At 34.5% G+C, this 24,511-nt stretch overlaps 2 protein-coding genes across 3 annotated transcripts; one reads left to right on the forward strand and one right to left on the reverse strand.

The window, feature by feature from the left end:
- Nucleotides 1–1,521: 1,521 nt before the first annotated feature.
- On the forward strand, nucleotides 1,522–7,734 carry LOC106664333. Of its 2 annotated transcripts, XM_014389994.1 has the most exons (12): nucleotides 1,529–1,628; nucleotides 1,688–1,840; nucleotides 3,409–3,534; nucleotides 3,597–3,709; nucleotides 3,771–3,848; nucleotides 3,929–3,985; nucleotides 4,119–4,181; nucleotides 4,335–4,391; nucleotides 6,529–6,588; nucleotides 6,657–6,722; nucleotides 6,798–6,885; nucleotides 7,651–7,734. In XM_014389994.1, exons 2-12 carry the CDS (start codon nucleotides 1,708–1,710, stop codon nucleotides 7,689–7,691), a joined length of 882 nt encoding a protein of 293 aa, XP_014245480.1. In that variant the 5' UTR covers nucleotides 1,529–1,628; nucleotides 1,688–1,707; the 3' UTR covers nucleotides 7,692–7,734. The 2 variants fall into 2 exon arrangements, with proteins under 2 accessions (XP_014245479.1, XP_014245480.1); XM_014389993.1 differs by having other exon boundaries at nucleotides 1,522–1,840.
- A 311-nt stretch (nucleotides 7,735–8,045) lies between these two features.
- On the reverse strand, nucleotides 8,046–22,852 carry LOC106664334 (MFS-type transporter SLC18B1-like). Its single transcript, XM_014389995.2, has 10 exons — nucleotides 22,596–22,852; nucleotides 17,164–17,259; nucleotides 17,031–17,104; nucleotides 15,194–15,341; nucleotides 15,057–15,125; nucleotides 14,761–14,994; nucleotides 11,477–11,667; nucleotides 11,322–11,417; nucleotides 11,089–11,257; nucleotides 8,046–9,181 (listed from the first exon to the last, which is right to left on the reverse strand). The coding sequence occupies exons 1-10, from the start codon at nucleotides 22,716–22,718 to the stop codon at nucleotides 8,843–8,845; spliced, it is 1,539 nt and encodes a 512-aa protein (XP_014245481.1). The 5' UTR covers nucleotides 22,719–22,852; the 3' UTR covers nucleotides 8,046–8,842.
- Between the last annotated feature and the right edge of the window lie 1,659 nt (nucleotides 22,853–24,511).

A 24,511-nucleotide genomic window follows, 5' to 3' on the forward strand; every position in this document is an offset into this window, starting at 1 on the left:
AAGTACGTACTTGTATTTAGTATTATAATAAATTATATAACAAATATAATGGCCGACCGTCAGATGCGAGATTCCATAATAATAGGTAGATCGATATCTACCGTTTGAGCCTGATGGATATCGACTACTTATGCAATTCGGTTATGTTATATATATAAAATAATTATTTAAGTATTAAGACGGTTTTATGTCAAATTTAAACTACTTTGGACGACTAAATGAAGTTTTTTGCCTGTAAAGTTGGATAGTCGATCTCTTGATCTATTTGAAAAACGATCCAAACTTATAGAAAAACCTAAGCTATCTGTATTAAACGCTAGTTTATTTTTGTTCCATTATGTATGTTTGGTATTTTAAACATAAACAAAATCGTAAATACAGAGTAAATACATATTTGAGTTTTTAACACGGCTATGAACAGAGAGTAGCATAAGGAAAGAATCAACTTGACCACAGTAATACACTTAAATAGTTCATAATGATCTTTATAGTTTTTTTAGCAATGGAAAAATACATCATATATATTATAAGTAAAGATTTTCTTAAAGACAAGACTACTTAAAGATTTCAAATTGCTGAGCATAGGTATGTATGTAAATCGGTGTATATCGATCCTTGAAGCATAGCACAGAAATTAGTTTTGTAAAAGCATAAACAAATCGATAATAATGACGTATATTTATCGGATTTTAAGTACGTACTTGTATTTAGTATTATAATAAATTATATAACAAATATAATGGCCGACCGTCAGATGCGAGATTCCATAATAATAGGTAGATCGATATCTACCGTTTGAGCCTGATGGATATCGACTACTTATGCAATTCGGTTATGTTATATATATAAAATAATTATTTAAGTATTAAGACGGTTTTATGTCAAATTTAAACTACTTTGGACGACTAAATGAAGTTTTTTGCATATAAAGTTGGATAGTCGATCTCTTGATCTTTTTGAAAAACGATCCAAACTTATAGAAAAACATAAGCTATCTGTATTAAACGCTAGTTTATTTTTGTTCCATTATGTATGTTTGGTATTTTAAACATAAACAAAATCGTAAATAGAGAGTAAATACATATTTAAGTTTTTAACACGGCTATAAACAGAGAGTACCATGCAGCGTAAGGGAAGAATCGACTTGATCACAACAATACGCTTAAATACTTCATAATGATCTTTATAGTTTTTTTTTATTAGCAATGAAAAAATGCATAATATAAATTATAAATAAAGTTTGTCCCAAAGACGACTAATTAAAGATTTAAAATTTCAGAGCATGGATGTGTATATACATCGATGTATATCGATCCATCCATACATAGCTCGGAAGTTACTTTTGTAACAAATCGTTAATAATGACGAATAATTTAAGTACGAACTTGTATGTAGTATTATGTATATTACAAATATTATAATCAATTAATTATTATATAAATAATAATTCACCGTCAGATGCGAGAGTCTAGAATAATCGATAGGTCGATGCTATCCTTGCGTGATATCGACTACTCGTCCAATTCGGTTGTGGCTTGTGCAACAAGTAAAACCGTTAAAGTTGTTTGTCTGTTTTAATCGTCCTACTTCAGTTTCAACCTAAGTTTATGACTTATTAAGTGAAAACGGTACTTATTAAGTTTTAACGGAGTTACGGACAGATTTCGAAATTATTGTTGTTTCACAGTTTTTCCCTTTTGACATAACATGGTTCGGCCAGGTCTTTTAACGGTGAAAGAGTCCCTTGAAGTGGCGAGAATCGCCAAAAAAGAAGAAAGGAGGACGTTGCGCCAGTCGATTTTAAACAGGCAGAGAAATATTCAAATCATCGAGGAAAAGTGTAAGAATGGAAATTTTCAAATATATTATTTTTATTCGTAACTTTTTCTTTAAAACTTAGCACTGTTGTATGCCAAGTCTTGATGGTCTAATGAGCAGCTTGTCTGTTCCACACCAAGACATTTGCATGGAAAAATATGTAAGCTTGGTCTACTTCCCAACTTACATCATCTTGATAATGATATTGAAGTAAGTAACCAGTGTATTTTATTGTTGTGATTCCAACGATATGTGATTTATTAAGTGTGTAGCGTTATGTGCAAATAGTTTGTGTTGATATATTTGTAGTGTAGACTACATCTTATCAGGTCTCAATGGGCTGTAAAGGAGAGGAAGAACACAGGAGAGCATCAGATACAATGAAATGGTACACAGATGGCTCCAAAACAAACGAAGGAACCGGACCAGGCGTTTTCTGTACAAGCGTTTAATGCGCTCTAAAACACCGAGTCAGCTCACCCCTAAACATCCTCATACCAAAAGTTTCGCAGTCCTGGCTAAGTATCCACAACAGCAAAACAGTTGCGTGAATGATTTTTGCATGGTGGAAACCCAGATTAATAACCCAATTTTAAACATTGCAATCGGATAAGATGTATGGTATGGTATGGTAGAAAAGGATACTAGGAAGAGGGGTTTGTACTCCCCAGGCTCTGCAGCCTTCTGGCTTATTGAACTTTCCTAGTTCCTTAGTTCAGTCAATAGACGCAATCCTTCTTCTTAGAAGTATCAAGTCATTGACTGTCGCTGCTGCAATTTGATTCACTAAGTTTTTTCCGTGCGTTAGGTTAAACCTCCATTGACTGTTGCTTCGCATTCGAAGATGATATGAGTGGCTGTTTCCTCCTCCTCATTACATAATCTGCAAATAGGATCATCGCTGTTTATACCCCTGTTGTTTAGATGTTTTCTCAGATGCCTGTGACCGGTAGTAGTCCTACCACTCCACTAAGTTTGGCCCTCTCCAATTGCAGCAGTGCTTTTGCCAGTCCTGGTTTGTGTTGTTTCATCATAAGTTTAATATATCTACCACTGCTGGAGTTTATCCACTTCTCCTTTTGTTTGGATGCTTGGATCCATTCTGCGATGGAGGATTCTATATTTGTTCTTGTTATCCCAAGAATAGGTTCGAGGCAGATTCCTGGGGGAATAGGTTCCTCCTCTGGCCAGTCTGTCTGCTTTCTCGTTACCAAAAATTCCCCTTGGCCTAGTACCCAAGATATCATCAGGTTGTCGTGTTTCCCCAGGTTTTGGAGATTTTGGATGCATTCACTGACTAATTTTGATGTGATTCTTTTACATGCTCATGCTTTAATGGCTGCTTGGCTATCTGATCTTATGAGGATTTTTTTGTCAGTGTAACCTCTTTTAAGATTTTCCAGGGCACAAGCATTGATGGCATGTATTTCTGCTATTGTATTCCCTGATGAGTTTGATTGCTCATGTTTTGGGCTTGTACAGAAGCCTTACACTAATAACTGCAGATTAAAAAAAAAAAAAAAAAAAGTCACTATTCTTTTTCAGGGTGAATTTATGTAAATTAATTTTGTTTTATACATGTTATTTCAGTGAATCCAGAACAGCTCAAACAAAAAAAAATAAAAGAATGGAAAGAACTGAAGAAAAAGAGGCTTGAGGAGGAGAAAAAGAACAAAAAACCTCCGTTTCGGTCATACATAGTTGTGAGGCACACTGGTAAGACCCTTTGCACATGAAATTTCAATTTAAAACAGACGTAACAAACTATAACTTTACAGGCTTGTCACCTTTCAGAAAGCCAGAGCCTAATTTAACAAAAGGTGCTGTTAAAAATAAAAGATCAGATCAAAACAGTTCTCAGACGAAATTACAAATCCCGAAAAACAAAACGGTAATTTCTATTTGTTTATTATGTTAAGTACCTACATTTGTTAAATACATTGTTTTTCCAGGGTTTTGCTCCAAAACTTAACCTTCCTCAGATACCATTCCCAAGTGTACAAGAGCGATCTAAAATGCCAGCTAAAAATGTAAATAATTAATTTACAACAAGGATTATGGATATAATTAATTGTAAATTATGGTGATATATGGGTTTTAATTTTTTCAGATCATCACATTTGGTGGCAGTACAGAGGAAAAACAAAAAGCTAATTCTAAAAATCTGGTATGTTTCCTTTTCCAGTTATCCATGCTTCAGCTATGGAATAAATTTTATATTTACAAAAAAAAAAAAAAAAATACAAAAGCTAAAAAAGAACAATATAGAAATATAATACTAAATAAAGTGTAATTTTTAGAACTCACACAGACCAAATACAAGAACGGCAGCGAGTGGAAAGTTATTACTAGCAAGTGATCCTGTGAGTTTATGAATAAATTAAAAAATAGTTTTATCTCTAGATTCTCTTTATAATGAAAATTCTTTTCTAACATGAATTTTCTGACTATTATGTTTTCTTAAATGAAAATGTCATTCCTTTGTTTGATAAACTTACAAAACTGATATATTACAGAATCAAAGGCCAACGAGGACGGCAGCCAGTGGGAAATTGTTCATGGCAAATGATAAAGTGAGTTTTTAACATTAAACATTTCAGTTTAGAAGTCAAATGCCACCCTGCTTTATTGGGCACCAAGGTGAAGTGAGAAATTTTATTTCATGCCATTGTTTGAGGATTTATTTCCCCTGTATCTAAAAATGGTACAATATAACATATTACATAATTATTTCTAATTCCACTAAACCCCTGAAAAATTAGTTAACTCTCAAATCTCCAATTACTTAGAATCCTCAGTTTACTTGTTCCTCTTCAATCTGGCTGGAAAAAAAGCGAAAATTTTGACTTAAATTTTTTTTAACCAAAAAGTATTTTTTTTAAATGCAAAAAAAGAACATTAACTTGGTTTCTTGTTAAAAAAATATTTTAACCTATTTCGCTACATTGCTTGGTCACTACAAAGATTCGAAGTGTATATGGCAGCTAGCTATTTGCATGGGTATTGTACATCATCATCATAATAATAATAATAAATTAAACATAAAAAAGGAAAAAAGACAATTTAGATTTCAAAGCATTTAAGGCCATGGATCTTGGATCCGTCTGCCAGAGGTCGTTGATTAAACAACCAGAAACGAAAAAATACACAATAAAATAAAAGTTATAGCCTACGCAATAAAAAGAAAAAAAAAAGGAGAAACAACAACTGCCAAAATGCGAAAAAGAACAAAAAGCAGGTTATACAATAGAAATCGAAAATTAAACTCATTAATTAATTCATATCTGTAGTTCCATGCATGCCTAGCGTAATGAATTAAGGGCCGCGAATTTGAGCCACTCAAAAACCGTAACAGGTCAACCCTGGGGAGAATGAAACATCCAAGATGCAACAACCCAGGGCTGAGCACTCCACCGAGAAGTTGGATGGGATACAGTTTCAATAGAGCGTGAATTACACAAAGAACAGATTCCCAATTCCCCTCTGATCCAAACAGCCGAGTTTTAAGTGCAAAACCTCACTTCTTAGGGTATCGTTAACGGTAACATATTGACATACATAGTTTTTGACTGAACAACATTTTTATGTCAATTACATAAAAACCAAAGCTTGTTTATATAAGCTCAAAAAAGGGAAATAAAGACAGCTTTCCAATTGTCAAAACACCACAGACATTGGGAATGCCTTGGCTGATGTAGCAATTTTTTATGCTATAAAAAATCAATTTAATGGGCTTAAAACAATTTTATTAAAAATTTAATTTTTGGCTTACTTTATTAGAAGTATTTTTTGTTTTTGTTAAAACTTTTTATATATCTAATATCATATGATGCTGCATATTATTTTCTTATTCAAGATAAAATAGCAAAACAACCGATTTTTAATAACAAAGGCAGAAAAACGTACTACATAAAAAAAATTCTCAGCTAGTAGGGCTTATTGGCAAGAATGCCTGGACCACGTTTTTTTTTTTTTTTTTTTTTTTTTTTTTTTTTTTTTTTTTTTAAACCTAGTGTCACAAAAAGTTTCAAATCAGTGATTGCCACACCTCTAGCCTTTCTTTGTTAGTGCAGAATAAATTTATAGCTCTTAAAATGACATTGTGTTTTGATGATGTTGATGATTGTCTTCAAAGGGAAACATTGGCACAGTGCTGACAGCTTTTAGGTGTTCCTGAGACGTCTCCTAGGGCTCCTAATGTTCCCTTAAGGTCAAATAGATAATTTTGTGAGGTGAAAATAGATAAATATGTGTGTGGTATTTTACTTTTATATTTACTTTCTTTAATCATATTTAATTTTTATTTATGTAGCAGATTGTTCTTGGTTTTTTATTGAATTTTGGAGATGAGTAATTTTGGGCTAACTTGTAAATTTTAAATGAGCTGGGTTCATATTCTTTCAAATAAATTTTATGGAATTGATTTATGTTTATTTTTATTTTGCTTTAAATTCTCTGGGGTATTTTTTGGCTTTATTTCAATTTGGAGGCGGGTCTATCCACGCAAACAGTCCCTTTCTGGCCAAATTGGACCAGAATATTGGAAAGTGTCCCAATTGGAAAGTTGCAGATTCATATTTGACGTGTAATAGCTAAAAATGTCTAAAGTCGTATAAATTTTCATATTTATCTATTCGTTACACCAAGAGTTAAAAACAAGTAAATTAATAAAATAAAAATGGTTAGGTAAGAAGAAAAAAAATGTTACAGGTTTTCCAGAGAACGAAAAGAACAGCAGCCAACGGGAAATTGCTCACATCAAATGATCAAGTGAGTTTTATTTTTAAATGAATGATCATAAAATTGGATTGATTAAATAAAAGCAACTTTTTATTTAGACAACAGCCAGGATTCTCCCTCAGAGGAATGCTAAAATTGCCAAATCTATAACAGCTCCTTTAAAGGTAACGGATATTCAATATTTGAAACAATTTAACTTTAATATTTTTTCTTTTTGAATTGGTTATTTGATATTTCAGTGTTTACAATTGACTGAAATGCCAATTGATTCAAGCAATAATGGCAAATTAAGTAGTGATCAGAAGGAAAACGCCTGTGATTCACAAGGTAATTTTATTTTAATTAGTTTTTTGTTAGGCATTTATACTTTGCATGGTATTTTACGGATGAATGAATGAAAAAAGGAAGTGGATTCTTAACGTATCACATTTGACTGCAGGTCTAAACATCCTCCATCCAAATATCTTGTACCTGACCCTTCGTTCCTACCTAACAGAACGATTCTTCTGAGTTTGCAAAGAATTGGACTACTACGAATTAGCCCTCTGGCAGTGGGAGTGCCACAAACCAGTGTGCTCATCTATACTACCTGACTACACTCTTCAACCCCCCTTCCTTTGCCAATGTCAAAGTTGTTCTACCCTTGATCCTGATTCTGAGTTGCTTTGCTCCTGAATGGAGTAAATCCTGACATATTACTATTGGTACATTAGCATTTTGTACCTATCTACTGTATTAGTCTGACTTTGCTCCTTCAAATTTTCACTTTTTACTATCTCTCTACCTATGGGAAAAGCTGTTCTTCTCTAGATCACTGCAGAAAACGTTTCAAGGAGTTCATCGTTCAGAAACCACAGAAATTCTTTGTGAACAGAATTATGTAATTACATGTAAGATAGCAAAAGGTATTGGAAGGAAATGGTTTATATATTGTTGATTACATTTCTTTACAAATACCTGAAATCTTCGTTGAATGTACCATTAAACTATACTCTGGATTTATTTTACATCCCACATATATTATGTACAAGTGATAATAAAAAAAATTATGGTTTCTTTTTATTTATAAAAGTTATGTATATATGATTGCAGGGTTTCAACGAGGAATACGACTCAGGACAAAAAACAAATGATAGTAATTAAAAAAAGTTAATTTTTCATGCTTGTTTTATCATTAAAAAAAAATGTATTCTTGATGTTGCATGCATATTGAGCATGTTTTATTTTTTTTTACTATTTATTTAAGAATGTTCATTTACCTTAGAAACTTACAAAAAAAAAGAAAGCCAAGGGACTATAATTATCATGTTAATTTTTATAGATATAATAATTTGACTGAATTGCCAGGGATCTAGTCATTAAAGTTCAAATTAAATTATTACACTGCAATTTTTTTTTGTTTCAGTAATTGTAAATATTTATATTTATTATATGATTAACAAATAAATTATATTTCCTTTTTTGTATATATATATATTTTTTTTAAATTTTATTTTAATTTTTGAAATGTTTCCTTGTTTTGTTTTTTCACTTTGGTATGTAATGAACGACCAACAAATGATACTATTGTGAAAAATTCAAAATCCCAAACTGGCCATTTGTTTCCATTTATTTGAAGATTGTTTAAATTTTCTCTAAGTCTTTTATGGATGTTGTTTTTTACCTGATAAAACATTGGTATAACAAATTGCCTTGTTTGTAATTTTTTTAATTACTTAGTGTCTAATATTTTGATCTTTTAGTTGGTTAAGATAATAGGTTTGGCAAAGGATGAGAAAAGTAAATTAGGTGGTTATATAGCAGTGTAACTCGCAAAAAGGATCCGGTTAAGGACGATTCCCTGTTTTAACACTACCATACAATAAAACTATAATTTTTAACATTTTTTGTAATAAGTCATTGTGTAAAAATGACCATGAAAATATGTACAAAATATTCATTTTAAGTAAAATATTCCAACTTGAATTCTTTATCGTTTTAATGACTAGAACTGTAAGAATGTATGTAAATGGAAATATAAATTAACAGCAATGAGAATTGTACAATTATATGAACATTCTGTAATAAAATAATTTTTTTTAACATCTTTAATGAATTTTGTAAATACTAATTTAGTAGAAATAAAATCCACAAATACACATTTGTAGCATTAAAACTCTTAAATAGAAACAACTAAAATAAATATAAAATACTCCATGGAGGCAAACAGACAACATTGAAATAATTATGTTAAAACATATCGAAAATTTGACATTATTTACAAATTTAGTTTTTTCGACGGGCCTTAAGGGATTGTCTCATACCGATTTCTCCTCGGGTCTAAAATTGTAAAGCTGGCGCTGTATTTCTTACAGTCGACCAATGCATTCGAGTCCTTTCTGTGCCAGATGCCGTGCCTGTTCTTGTAGCTGTTGCAGGCGATGATTCCGGACATTCCAGGAGGCCTTTCGCAAGGGATGGATGTGGTCGACGCTAAGATGGGTTTCGTGAGTCCTTTTTGATTTCCTATGTCAGGGAGCCCTCCATTTTTACTCGCAACGAGGATGTTATCCGCGCTGTTTCCAATCTCTTTGTACATTTTCCTTGGTCTAAACATTATTATGAACACAACAACGACGATTGCCTGTAAAAAAATAAAGAAGTATAATTATAATGTACGCCCTGCACAGATGTTATACAGTAATTTTATACTATTGCAATATGTAAATGTAAAGCTACAATTAGTTGAAGCAAAGAGAAAGCAAGGTCCCCCTTGAATTGTTAGAAGAGACTTTCGTCAATGTACTCAAGTGTTATATGTTGGTAGAAGAAACTAAAAAAGGTGGTTAGGAAAGTTACTCTTTCCAAATAACTCAAGTGTTATGTAGTGGGAAAAGATGTTCTAAGAGATTGAGTAGTTTGTCAGAGAAACTACATGTGGCACAAGAATTATGTTCTATGATACTAAAGAAGAGGGTTAGGAAAGATTGTCCAAGTGACTCAAGAGCTATATTGTTGGAAAATTCTTATCATGGGACTAGGGAGGAGTGTTGGCAGTGACTCAAGAATAATATTGGAAGAGACTTCATGTTGGCGAAGAGAAGTGTTGGAAGATTCTCCAAGTGACTCAAGAATTAGGTTGTTGGAAGTGGCTAAAGAAGAGAGACTTTTAAGTTAGGAGAGACTCTCCAAGTGACTCAAGAGTAATGTTGTTGGAAGAGATACTCTTTGTATAGGTGGAGAGAAGTATTGTTGGAAGACTCCAAGTGAATCAAGAGTTATGTTGTTGGATGAGACACTCTTCTTGTGGGCGGAGAGAAGTGTTGTTGGAAGATTCTCAAAGTGACTTAAGAGTTATGTTGTTGGCAGAGACTAAAGAAAAAAGACTTTTAAGTTAGGAGAGGTTCTTTCCAAGTGACTCAAGTGTTATGCTGTGGAAAGATACGTTCCAAGCAATAGATGTTGGGAGAGGCTCTCCATTTGGGTGAAGTCCAAATATAGTTGGAAGATTCTCCAAGTGACACAAGAATTACAGAGTTGGAAGTCTTTCTGCAAGGGTCTTAAGAGTAGTTTTGTGAGAGGGTACTCAAGCGGAGGGTTAGAATCGACTCCAAGTGGGTCAAGAGTTGTTGGAAGAGACTCTCACAAGTGGCTCAAGAGTTATGTTGTAGGAAGAGACTCTCTCCAAGTAACTCAAGAATTACATAGTTGGAAGTCTCTGCAATCGTCTTAAGAGTAATGTTGTGAGAGGGTACTCTCCAAGTGAATCAAGAATTCGGTTATTGCATGAGACACTCTTCCTGGGGGTGAAGAGAAGTAAGCGTTGTTGGAAGACTCTAAGTGACTCCACAATTAGGTTATAGGAAGAAGCTCTCTCCAAGTAACTCATAAATTAGGTTATTGGAAGAGGCTCTCTCCAAGTCACTCAAGAATTATATAGTTGGAAGTCTTTTTCAAAGAGTCTTAAGAATTGTATTGTTAGAGGGTACTCAAGCAGAGAGTTATGTTGTTGACAGACTCTCTAGGTGACTCGAGTTATGTAGTTGGCAGAGACTCTCCAAGTAACTCAAACGTTAGTTTGAGGGTATTCAAGCGGTGTGTTGGAAGAGACTGTCCAAATAGCTCATAAGTTATGTTGTTGGAGGAGACTCCAAGTGTCTCAAGAGTAGCGTTGTTGGAAGTGACTCTTCGAGTCGTTCAAGAATTAGGTTGTTGGGAGAGACTCTTCATGAGGCTTGGAAATCTTTCTCGAAGGGTATTAAGAATCGTGTTGTTAGAGGGTACTCAAGTGGAGGTTATGTTGTTGACAGAGACTCTCTCCAAGTGACTCAAAATTTATTTTGCTGAAAGAGAATGTATTCAAAAGAAGACTGGGATATTTACAACTGGCATTGGCAGAGAAGAAAGAAAAGAAGATCTATGAGTCACAGGAACAACCTACGTACAGGTGATTTCAAAATGTGGAAGCTGGTTTTGCCAGGCTTTGTTAAGTTTATGATGTTAATGAAACGTTTGAAATATCGATTTTTTGTAAGATATAAGAACACTTACATTGATTGTCGCTAGACCGACGATGGACATACTCGCATGCGGAAAGCCCCAACTGTCGTAGAAGATGCCAGCAATACTTGGCCCAATGAAAGCCCCGAGTGCAAAAGTAGATGTCCATAAGCCAGATATCAACCCGTAGGTCTCAAGGTTGTTTTCAAACCCGTGCGCACTGGAAAAGGAAAATCAAATATTAAAACAAACAAATCCGACAAAAATAAAGTACCATAACAGACATTGATGTTCGTAGCGCATCCGTGAACGAGGACACCAAAAGGGCAGCAATTCCAAGCCCGTGTGCTACAAGGCCGATAATGGTTAATGTGAAATTTCTAAAAAAAGGAATCGACATTAAAAATTTGCACAGTAATAGAGTAAAATCACGTCTTACGTTTGGTTGGAAATAAAAGGTGCAGGTCCAATTAAGAGGAAACCGACCATAATGAGAATACATCCCATAAGTGAAGCTGTTTTTGGTTCTATTTTCTTATCGCAAAGCCAGCCCCAGAAAGGTGCTGTAACTGCATAAGTTCCACCGTTGATAACAAACATCAATCCAAGGACCATCGCTGATAAACTGAACTAAAAATCAACCCAGATCACAATATTGAAATATTAGATAAAGTTCGAGTTCATTCATTTGGCATAAAAATTAAGCAGCAATTGCCTACCAAAAATATGTTTCATTTTGTTAAACCTACTGGAAATTGGTATTAATGGAAACATTAATTGAGGAATATTAGAATAATTTAGTAAAAAATAGTGTGCACTTTCAAGAAATTTTTGGGTTGCAAAAGTTATTTTGTCGATTTGGTTTCGTGGTCCGATTGACCAAGTAAATTCTTTTCAATTAATTAATCTTTAAGTAAGGTATTGTTGAGATAAAAATGTCAGTGTCACGAGCGGGATTCGAACCCACGACCTTCGGCTAAATACGCCGCTGCTCATTTGAAAAAAGGCAAAACGGAGGGAAAATTCGAAAGATAGGTTGAGATGAGAAGTCGGTGTCCAAGTGGATGGTTGGAAGTCACGATAGCTCAAGTGGTAGAGCAGCGGCGTATTTGGCCGAAGGTCGTGAGTTCGAATCCCGCTTGTGACACTAATTTTTTATCTCAACCAAAACCTTAATTAGTTAAATTTGCCGTAAGAAAACTTATTTACATTGCAGAATTGATAAAAAAAATGAAAAATTCAGGATCAGTGTCACTTTTTATCTCAACCAATACCTTACTTAAAGATTTATGATTTTGTCATGAGTTTATTGAATTTCGAGTGAATTTTCTCAAAATTAAAAATGTAGCAGTAGGAATAGTGGTATTTAATAATTGTCTGGACTTAACCAGAGGAACCTGTAGAATTAGCAAGTTTCCTTACCCGAAGGGTGTAGAAACCACAAGTCACAGGAAGCAGGAAAAGGCTGCAATAGCCTACATATATAAAATTGAGCAATTAACTCCAGGCAGACAAGGTTCTGGGGATGCCTGTTGTCATCATAATCCCAAAATTCAGTTCTGATAAGAAATTTTAAGCAAAAAAAGAGTTATAAGATCTGATAAAACCGACTATATCTGTGTACAGACCGAGCGTGGGTTAAGAGGTGGTATTTATGGAAATAAACAGAGGACTAGAATCCATATAAGCCTTCATCTGGTATCCAGACGGCTCTAAGACCAAGCAGATCAGCTGGTATTTATGGAAACAAACCAACGATTAGAATTCATATAACCTGTGGCAATATGTCATTGTATTTCGAGTGGTATAATTAAAAATATAGCCACTTACTTAGAAAAGGATTAAAGTCAAGTACCCCAAAATCCAGAGCCGTTTCAGACATCCTTGACAATAATAAAAAAACTTGTTTAAGTACCAGGACATAGAAGGGCACAGGAAACGAGGAGGCTGATTGATTGGTCAAGGAAAGTTCGATGAGGACAGGTATCGATCCTGAACCATTTTGCAACATACCAAATTGCTAAAAACGTATCAATCAATGTATTTGATGAGGCAGTATCCTAGGAAAAAATACGTTAAATGACCATTACGGAAATTAACTGCTGAACTACTAAACCTAGGACGTATTAGGACTAGAATGTTAGGTAGGACTGCTGACTGCAAACTGCGGACTCTGTACTTGGTGCAGTAGAAGCAATCCTGTGTGCCATTGCCAGGAAGTGCAGCAGAACTTGTCCTACGGTGTTGAGATTCCTACTCCTGGGACTGAGGACGGTTGAGGACGATAAAGAAAATGTTTTTCTGAAGCCTACATCACACCAGACCGCATCTCACGATTTCTTAATAATTATCGATTAACGGTCACTAATCACCACACATTGCTATTTATGTTTATTTCATTGCTATGTGAATATTGGTCTTTGATGTTAACTGTAAACATTCTTATTTTTATTTTTATTCTCAAAAATTTATTGGTAGGCAAGTTTATTTTATTTCTGACTTTTATGTTACATTTATGTTTTTCAACCCTTGCATTAAAGTAATGATTTTCCGGCTTTATTAGACTAAAATTTAATCTTTTAACTGTTGATTGCGTAATTAAATGAGTCTGCAGGAACTTTTTAATGTCGTAAGGCGGGACTTATTCCCCAAAAATCTCAGAGAGGGCGTGGCTTAATTGGCGGACAAGTCCTGGGTGTGGTCAAGGTTTTTTTAGAACACATTCTGATTTTGATTTTGACTTGCGATAATAAGTTATAATTTTCAAGTTCAAAGTGTTTGTTTTCCGTGTATTCGAACTCACTTTACACTATTATATATATTCCGCCATCAGCTCTCTTACACTACACATTCACGCCAATAAATACATTCACTCTCAACACAAGTTAGGTGAACAACACTATCAGTATTTTGTACAACAAAACCAACCAGTTTCTCTAAACAAATACCTGTCTATCTATATGTCTAGCTATCAATCTATCGATCTAACTTCATCTGTCTCTCGTTATCGCTCTATCTTGCTCTCTCATTCTCTCTCTCTCTCTCTCACTTTCGCCCTCTTTCTCTCCTTCTCGTTCACTTTTCTATCCTCCTATCTATCTAACTTTATCTTTCTGTCTCCCTTTTCTGTCTTTTCATTCTATCCATCTCTTTATGATCTACCTTTGTAACTTTGCATGTCATAGAAATAAACACGAGCATTAAAAACATTAAGACATTAACACAAAAATTATACCAATTGGGCACTCTCAACACGATCTCCGAATAATCGTTAAACGTAAAAAAAGCTTTAACCTATTTAACTTGGTTGGTCTTCTATCTGAATAGTGTAGTTTGATCAGTCAGATTCACTAGTGAAGATGGCAGAAAGGCCAAATGCAAAACAGCGAGGATGGGCAGAAAAAAATCATAAACGAGGTAATATGGTGCTCCTAATATGATATGGTGCTCCAATATCAATATGTCTCAAAAATCTACCGAGAACTGCTTAGAAACCGAGAAAACTGAGCAGTTAAGCTAAATAAGCAGACTACCTTGCTCGGGTTTTCAAAGCGGAATAACCTCCACCGTCATTATACAATAAAAACGGAAGTGGGACATTGTAATAACAGTTTTCCCCTCAGAACCGTCGTAGTATTCAGCGATTCAGTCCAATGTTCTTTAAAAAGGAAGTCTACTTTCAAAATTTTACTTCCTCTATATTATAAAGTGAAATTATTTTACCTGCCGCAAGTGTGGTTCGAGTGTGGCGGATATGAAACCTATGCTCATCGATGTTACAACTATGCTTCCAGCGGCGAGAAGAACACCGGGTATTCTTAAAACTTGGGTCAAACTCGCGTTCTGTTTAACCGTGTGTTCGTGGTCCGCGTGATCTGGAAGAACGAACGCTGTCATAACAGCCGAGAGAAAGAGCATAGACCCAAGGATCACAAAAGGTGTAGTGTATCCCCCAACCTGAAATTACATAAATAGATTTATTGGTAACAACAAAAATATGAATATTTTATCGTAAAAACCTCGTATAAGGCGCCTCCAACTGTCGGTCCGACGATTAATCCCAGGCCGAAAAATGTTTCAAGGGAGGCCTAAAAATGACGTAAGTTATATTCTCTATTTAAATAAGATACCTTACTTAACACAAAAAAATACTAACGAATGTTGTTGCTACATTGTTTGGAAATTCTTTTGCTATTATAGCAAAGCTGGCCGTCAAAAAGGCCGCATTTCCCATCGCTTCTACTGTTCTAATCACCAGAGATAAAGTTATGAAAGGGACATGGCCATCGATCTTATCTAAGAAACTAAAAAAACAAAATTTTGAAAATAACATTAAATTTATCGTCCTGCCCTGAAGTCTTTCTAGACGCTTTCTAGGTGTACGATCGCGTCTTGCATCCCTGATGGTCAAACTAAAGTACCGTTTCTTCCGTGTTACAGAACCTCAACCTCTCCGATCTATTCTATCCCTCTGGTGTTCCACAGGGGAGCATCTTAGGTCCGTTACTTTTGATATCGCAAACTTCCTTCAACAGTCTAACACATTCTCTTTTAGCTTTGCTGATGGGGCAGCAATTTTTTCTGCAAACCTTGATCCTAGCAGTTCAATCCCTCTAAGACCTTAAAACCATAGTTCCGTACATGTAGAATAAAAATAAAAGAAAAAAAATCCCAATAAGTGTCTTTTACCCTCAAACGAAAAATACTTCTGTTTATCTGTATCGAAATCCACTTCCTACGGCAGTTAGACAAAAGGTCGACATGGAATCAACATACGCAACTAAAATAGCAGAACAGGACAAACAACTGAAAAACTGCTAGTCATTTTGCTAGACTGCAACAATCAAGACAGGGTCGAGGTTTGTAGAGAGGATTGCTGTATCGCCAGGTAGTGTCTTGAGGGAAATCTACCGTCTATAAGTGAAAAGTAACGGACCTAGGATGCTCCCTTGAGGAACACCAGAGAGGACAGACTGGATCGAAGAGGTTCAGGTTTGATAGGCACTAGAAAAAAACGATCAGATAGGTACGATTTTAGGATAAATAGATTTGAGTTTCAGCATCCATGGTGCCAAATGCGATCGTCTAGAAAGATTCCAGGGTTAAGCAGTTCTTAACCTCTAGGGATGTTATGATGAAATCTACAAGACCATCAATTGGTGGATTGTGAACTTTAGCCAGGAATAATGTTGGTTGTGGATAAGATTTTTTGCATGGGCAATAGATGAAGCTTATCATGTATTTTCCCGATGATATGTAAGAGACTTAAAGGACGGTACGAGGATTTTGATGGTTTCCAAGTGGTGCCAGTACTTGGGCACTGTGTTGTAAGTCATGTGGAGTGAATACAATTGCTTGGTGTTGGATGACCCCGTTCAAATTTGTAGTATAACTATCTACCCATGGTGACCTAAGGAGGTATGGGCATCTGAGAAGAAAAATCACAACTATACTGGATGATAGTTGATATAGAAAGATATCGATAATCCATGATGCTGTCCTCCAGCTATCACCTATGCCCTAACATCGTCCTTTAAAGTAAAATTATAACAAGACATTAAAGACCTACCAAGGAAGAAATATAGCGACTGATGAACACCCACAAAACTCAGTGCTCAGTGTTCCTGACTGTACAAGACGACTAAAAAAACCAACCTTAACAGAAAAATATCTCTCCAGTCAAAAATCCTTCAAACGATCTAATTTCCTTGTTAGAAACCACTGTCCGAATTTCCTATATTCCTGGCCTAGCCAAATCCCGATACTTCAAATTCCAATCCAAATAGATCCCTCACCTTTTCACTCACTACTTACCTCGCGACCAAATGAGCACGTAAAGCCGTCCATCAGGTTATGTTTTTAATCGATGGTTGGCTCATATTGACGCTTAACACGCCACATAAGTGTTTTTGTGCATATAACCTATGCATGTGCTTATTGCATAAACTGCATAAAATACGTTTTCTAAAGTTTGTTGGACTTTGGGGACTTACCCAAACAAAATGGCGCAGATGCCAGTTGTGAAAATGCCGGCGTTGAATAGTACCTTAGGCCCGATCCTGTTTAACTGAAAAACGCCAAAAATTAATTACAAAAATACTATACTTAATAAAATAAATTATTTACATGCTGTCCGTATAATGGGCTGATGAGAAAGACGGTGAGTTCGAAAATGCCAAAAACCAGGCCGTATTCCGTCGCTGTCGCACCTTTCTTTTCAGCCTGGAAAAAGTCAAATAAAATTCTATTTACGTCTGGTCGTGCTTGATATTTAATCGGCAATACGATAATAAAATAATTAAGGAGATACGGCACATTTCTACCATTTAATTCATTCAAGTTAATTTCAATTAAAAATCTCTTTTATGTCATGCTCAGTAGGGTCAATTTTGTTTCACGGGTCAATCTATTTAGTGCAGATTAATGTTTCGTCTTTGCCTAAATGGATTTCCCGGAATGTATTTACTCCGAATAAACAGTATTATGTAATAAAAAATATATTTAAAAAATGAAGATCAGGAAAAGTTAAAAACCTTCGGCGTATTTTCTAGATAATTAGGAAAACAATGCATTTATGCAAATATTAAAAAATCATTCTCGTCAACTCAGAAAGTACAGTCTTTGAAGTTTTTGTTGCTTAAAGTCAAGCTCCCAGGGATAGAGGTGACACCTAAATATACAAGGGAGACGGCCAAGTATAGAGGCAATACCGAAATATGGAAGCAACACCAAAATTTGGTAGAAACATCAAAATATAGAGTGACACCCAAACTAGAAAGGCAACACTGAAGTCTAGAGGCGAGAATATATTCCAGATAGTGGGAAGAAAACGCATTCATATCATTTAAATTATGTTTATTAAACAATTATAGATAAATCAGAATATAAAGATTCTTAAATGTTTGTCGCTTAGAATCAACCACTAAGTATAGAGGTGGCATCAAAGTATAGAAACGACACCCAAGTATAGACGCAACGCCAAAATATTGAGGCAACACCAAAATATTGAGGCGACACCCAAGTATAGAGGTGATACCGAAGTATAGAGGCAACACTAAAATATTGAGGCGACACCCAAGTATAGAGGTGATACCCAAGTATACAACGGAGACCCCAAAGTATAGAGGAAACGCCAAAATATTAAGGCAACACCAAAATATACAAGGACGACACCCAAGTATAGAGGCAACACCAAAATATTGAGGCGACACCCAATTATAGAGGTGATACCGAAGTATAGCGGCAACACCAAAATATTGAGGCAACAACAAAATATACAAGGGCGACACCCAAGTATGGGGAGAGTATGGTTTAGATGCAAGCATATATTCCCGATAGAGGGACAAAACATTGCATTACTATCATCTAAATTATGTTTATTAAACAATTATAGATAATGTCGCTTAGTATCAACCACCAAGTATCGAGGTGGCACCAACGTATATAGACGACGCCAAGTATACAGGCCACAAATGAGTATTCAAATCCAGTTTTTCTACATTGAAAAGTTATTAACACTATATTATGAAAATTAAAAAAAGAAATAAACAAATTTTGATTTGTTATTTAGCATAATTTTATTACAGAGTATGTCATCACTCAGTCACCATGTAGAATTATAAAGGGAAAATTTTTGAAAGCGGTTTGCAGGATTTAGTTTCCCTATATTTTAAACAAATTTAATTTTTAATTTCCAGTCTTTAGTACTAATATATGAAGATAACGTCCATTTCGTTCGCTTCGATCGACTTTTGTATTCTATAGGGAAGCTTTCTCCATCTCATTGCAAATTTACAAAGGGTAGGTGGCTTTTGTCCTATCTCTAAAATAGATATCAATAAAAGTCATATACATTTCTCTACATTTCTCTTAATCCACCATGAAAGCCTTGGAGATGGTTTTGAATGATTGCGAACATCCTGTTCTATTCTGAATTAAAAATGTTCAAACTTGTCAAATCTCATTCTGACCTTTTCTTCTGTGATCCTAGGACACTATCAGAATGGTGTTGTGGCAACTGCATATCCCTTAACCCAAACAACCATCCTTATTTAATGAATGGTCATCTCATAGAAAGAAGAACCACCATTAAGGACTTACCTATGATCTATCTTTCCAGTAACATATTATTCATATTTGCTACAGTACTGTGAGATTTCCCAGATCTTTCCATATTGAAATTAATTTTCTGTTTAATAATCAGACCATTTAAGAATATTGGATCTTTAGAGTGATCACCATATTACAACAATAATTGGTAATTATTATAAGTTCAAAAATTGCCAATTTTCCATCTTCTAACTCTGGACTCGCCTATATAAGTAGATAAATAAAGAAATCTCTGTATGTATTTTGTAAAAAAAGTAAGTTTGTGTTTCTTTGTGACATAAAAGGTGTGACCCGCCAAAATTAATCTTTTTAGCTTTATGTAACTATTTCAGTTATTATTATAAGACGAATTACCTACGGCAATTTTTATCTGGTGTGCGATATCCCACCAGAGATAAATTTTTATTTTATGACCCTTGTTCTTACGTGATTTCTTTTACAATGGCACAAAATGAAGTAGTTCTTTGACAAAAAAAAAGATCTAGATTAAAATAAAATAAAATTAATTTAAAAATAAAAAACGATGTTTACAATTAGTTTTGCTAAGAAATTATTTATCGATGTCGATGCCATATTGAGATAAAAGGTTCCTGGCGTCTGATCGAAATCTCCATTCGAATCTCGGTTTTGTTTACTAATTTATTCTTGAATTTTTCGGTTAGATAATAAGATCATTGCAGCTTTTTCTTATAAATGTAAGCCTGCAGCCTTTTATGGAATACATATTATGCAGTAAACCCATTATAATTATTTTCATTACTACAATTAATTGTTCTTTTTATGTAAGGTCTTGGTTGAGATAAACAAGTCAGTGTGACGAGCGGGATTCGAACCCACGACCTTCGGCTAAATACGCCGCTGCTCTACCACTTGAACTATCGTGACTTCGATCCGCTCGGACACCAACTCTCAACTTTCAACCGTTCGAATTTTCCCTCTTTTTGCCATTTTTCAAATTGGGTTCGAATCCCTCTCGTGACATTTAACTTTCATCTCAACCAAAGACCTTAAGCGAAAAGAATAATTAATTGTAATAATTAATATGGTCGATTATGGCTTCTAACAAATATGGATTAATTTTTTTTAATGTTTGATCCTAATCAAAAATCAAAAGCGTCCCAAATCGTATAAAATTCCGCCTTGTAAACTTTAATTTAGTAAGCTTAATTTGTCTATTGTTGTATATTTATTTACTGTTGTTTACTATTTATTAGGTCATATATTTATAAAATTAATCTCACGTTTGAACAAGAAGAATTACATTGTTTTTTAGTCCGCAGGAAAGAAGGAACCAGCAAAGGACCCCTTAGAAGTTAGCTTAAAATATACCGATTTGACCCTTCCTTTATGAACAATTCTCACATAAAAAGCCCATTTAGGCGTTTCGACTACCCCTAACCTCCCCCCCTTCATGGTTTTAACTTCAAATAATTTGGCCGTGGTCTGCCGGTATGGGGGTCCTTTTTAAGAATGGCGGGGAGGTGGGAAAAAGATAAAAAAAAGGATACTGCATGAATTCATTATATATATTCAGAAAGTATCTATGAAAACTTGTCTCAACACTTCTAAAAAATTTCCTTGGCTTTAAAAAACGAGTTTTTTAGATTTTTTAAAATATTTTAAAGATAGACTAATGCCGTCCTTTCGCCTTATAACCAGATCAAAAGAATATTGACTCGAAATTCCTACAGACTCAGAAACCAGAAAACGAATTATCTAAACAACAATCCAACAGCAAACGAAACACTATTAAGCAGTTATGGCAAAGATAAATGAAAACATAAATGAGAAGGGTATTAGATAGATAGATAGATAGATGGATAGAGAGAGAGTAGATAGATAGATAGATAGATAGATAGATAGATAGATAGATAGAGATAGAGAGAGAGAGAGAGAGAGAGAGAGAGAGAGAGAGAGAGAGAGAGAGAGAGAGAGAGAGAGAGAGAGAGAGAGGAGGAAGAGAGAAGGGGGAGAGTTGAAAATAGAAAAGTAGAATCACGGGAAAGAAAAGGTGATAGAGGGTCTTATAGATAGATAGCGAGAGTGGAAAGAGAGACGGAAATAGAGCAATAGGGCGACATCCAGAAAGATCGTTAAGTTGTTATGATGGTATAATATCTAAGTATATTTTAAGACCGTCAGAAAGAAAATGAGAGAGAAGAGAAATAGATGACAGAAGGAGGAAAATAGATTTTTTTTCGTGTTTCTCTTTTTCTACAAATCTGCCTTAGATATCATTGTTAAAACAAAATTACAAATCGCAATTAAAACAAAGATTTGTCATTACATATCTGTGTTACTAATTTGAATTTGGACGTTACTATGACTTCTAAGATGTCTATCTTTTTTTTTTTTGTTTACTTTTAACTTCATAGGAGGTACTTCCTTTATTTAGTTCATGTAAATTATTCTTAGGGGACACCAGTCCCAGAATAAAGTTATTTTTCTTCTTCTTCTTCTGAAACTCCTGGATCAATTTTCTTTATTGTTTTATTTTATATTTTAATGAGCGATTAAATAATTATTTTAATTACAATTAGTATGTAAACTTGCAATGTGAAAATAACATGATGTATGTCTGTCAGTTCGGACGCTATTCACAATATATATATATTATCAAAATATGCAGATATTTAGATGTTCTTAAAATAAAAGTTATGCTGGCTTAATGTTACATAAATATAATAATCCTGCTACAATAATTAATTGCATTAATTTTAATTGAGTCTGTTTTACAATCTCTTCAAGGCAGTACCTGAAATCGCCAGCTTTATTTTGATGAAATAGCAAATTTTGAAATTGTAACAACGCCCCGCGTCACTGCGTGTCTGACTTAACATAGAAACAAAATTTAAATTACTAAGGGTGGACTACAGCTTTATCGGTCCTTTTTTCTACTTTTCCACCCTCGACTGACGACACATTGAAACTTTGGGATAAATTCAAAATTTATTTTAGAAATAGCACGAGTGTTCTTTCTTCAGAAGAAGAACCGCCGAGTGATCCACCAGATCGTTGTTGTTAAAGCCGTCCTATCTTAAGTTCTGTTTTAAGCCCTGATTGTGATCCCATATACACACTGATGTAGTATCCGTAAGATGAGCCAGGATGGGCGTCCAAAATTACCCATAACGGCATGAAAAAACATAACCGTTTGACCAATTAAAATGTTACAGTTTACTTGCTATTGACTAGATATTCGCAATGCCCAAAGGATGGCCTTAATGGCCTTATAAAGCCAAAAGCTTGGCAAGTGATTGCAGTTTCTTTCTTCTTTTTGACCATACATCAGATCCACACCTGACAACAATACTCTTGAATAGTTAATAACTTTAACAATTGTTTAACACTTAATAATTTTTGAAATTAAACTAGACCAATACACTAAACGTTAAGTATTTTACAACTTAAAGTGAAAACTTTTCCTTGCGATAAGGAAAAAAGCTTACCTCTCTTGGATAAAACGGTGCTTGAAGGGAGACGCATATCGCGTTGCAAAAATCAGCTATACCGAAAGTGATGAGCGTCAGAATTTGCCTTCTATTGAAGCTCGCCAAATGTTTGAACACCATCGTTGAGCACTGTTTTTCCACTTCAACTTCAGAATCGGCAGCTAGTGCCGTGGATATTCTCGTGGCCTTCGCTTAGACGAGCTGTCTCTGGCAATAATGTTCGACGAGTGATCCTTTTTGGAGCAGAGGCCGATTTATTTCCTTATCATACTGTACTTTGCCCCTTGGTCAAAGAGGATCTCTGCCTTTCCTATCCGCCGGGAATCGATACGGACAGATTCTAGACAAAAACTTTCCCTCCTTAATTTTAACATTGATAAAAATAATCTCCGATCTAACGTTTACACGAGCCGTAATAGACCGTCCTCTCGCCTTACAGCAAGATCAAAAGATTGTTGATTAAAAGTCCTACAGACTCAGAAACGAAAATATGAATTGTCATCTAAACAACAATCAAAAAACGAACTATTAAGCAGTAATGGCAAAGAGAAATGAAAAAATAAATAAAAAGGGTATTAGATACATGGATAGACAGACAGATAGATAGTTAAAAAAAATATATATATAGAGTGAGAGAGAGAGAGAGAGTGAGAGAGAGACAGGGTGAGAGAGCAAGAGAGAGAAAGATAGAGAGAGTTTGAGTGAGTGAGCTGAGGGAGAGTTGAAAATAAAAAAGAAGAACCACATCATAGAGAAATAAAAGTGAGAGAGAGATAAATAGATAGAGAAATACAGATAGAAAGAGAGAGAGAGAGAGAGAGAGAGAGAGAGAGAGAGAGAGAGAGAGAACAAGAGTGAACGGGAGAGTTGAAAATAAAGTAGAAGAACCACATAGAGAAATAAAAGTGAGGGAGAGAGATAAATAGATAGAGAAATATGGATAGAAAGAGAGAGAGAAAGAAAGAGAGAAAGAGAGAGGGAGAGAGAGAGAGAGCGAGAGTGAGCGGGAGAGTTGAAAATAAAGAAGAAGAACCACATAGAGAAATAAAAGTGAGAGAGAGATAAATAGATAGAGAAATATGTACAGAAAGAGAGAGAAAGAGAGAGAGAGAGAGAGAGAGTGAGAGAGAGAACGGGGGAGTTGAAAATAAAGAAGAAGAACCAGATAGAGAAAAAAAAGTGAGAGAGAGATAAATAGATAAAGAAATATGGATAGAAAGAGAGAGAGAAAGAAAGAAAGAAAGAAAGAAAGAAAGAAAGGGAGAGAAAGAGAGAGAGAGAGTGAGTGAGAGAGAGATGCTTGATACTTTTATTTATTAAGCGTTTCAGCATAGGCCATATGTCTTTTCTTCTTGCTACCACCGCTAATTATTTAAATACATATTACCTCTTGGTAGTTCAATTTAAATATTTAAGAATACAAAAAATTATAATTCAGTGGAGTACAGCAAATATAATAATGAGTGGTATGTATTACTATAATGTGAGAACACAATTTAAAAAAACAAAAAAACAAGTACAAACAATTCATTTTAACAAGCAACTTAATAGATGTAAGATATAAGTGAATACATAAGTAAATAACTACTGATTTGTTTCAGTAAATAAACCCAAATTTATCATCAAAGCTTTAAACTAATACTTGCAAAATAACAATTCAATTTTATCTACTATCGAGAGTACTAGAGACAATTAAAAAAAGCATATCTTATAGTAAATAATAACGCAATTATTAAGATTTATAAAAAAACATATTAGATCTTTGATAAATAGATTGTTTAGTTTATGCAAGTAATTATTTGTTTTAACGCCATATTCATTTATCAGGATAGAGTGCATTTTTAGCCTGTTAGTTGCTACAGAATGTTCACAGTTTAAGACTTTTGAGAAAAGATTGAGATTACGCGAGGTTT

Source organism: Cimex lectularius, unplaced genomic scaffold, assembly GCF_000648675.2.
Source record: "Cimex lectularius strain Harlan isolate CLEC.00 unplaced genomic scaffold, Clec_2.1 scaffold251, whole genome shotgun sequence".
NCBI classification, from domain to species: domain Eukaryota; kingdom Metazoa; phylum Arthropoda; class Insecta; order Hemiptera; family Cimicidae; genus Cimex; species Cimex lectularius.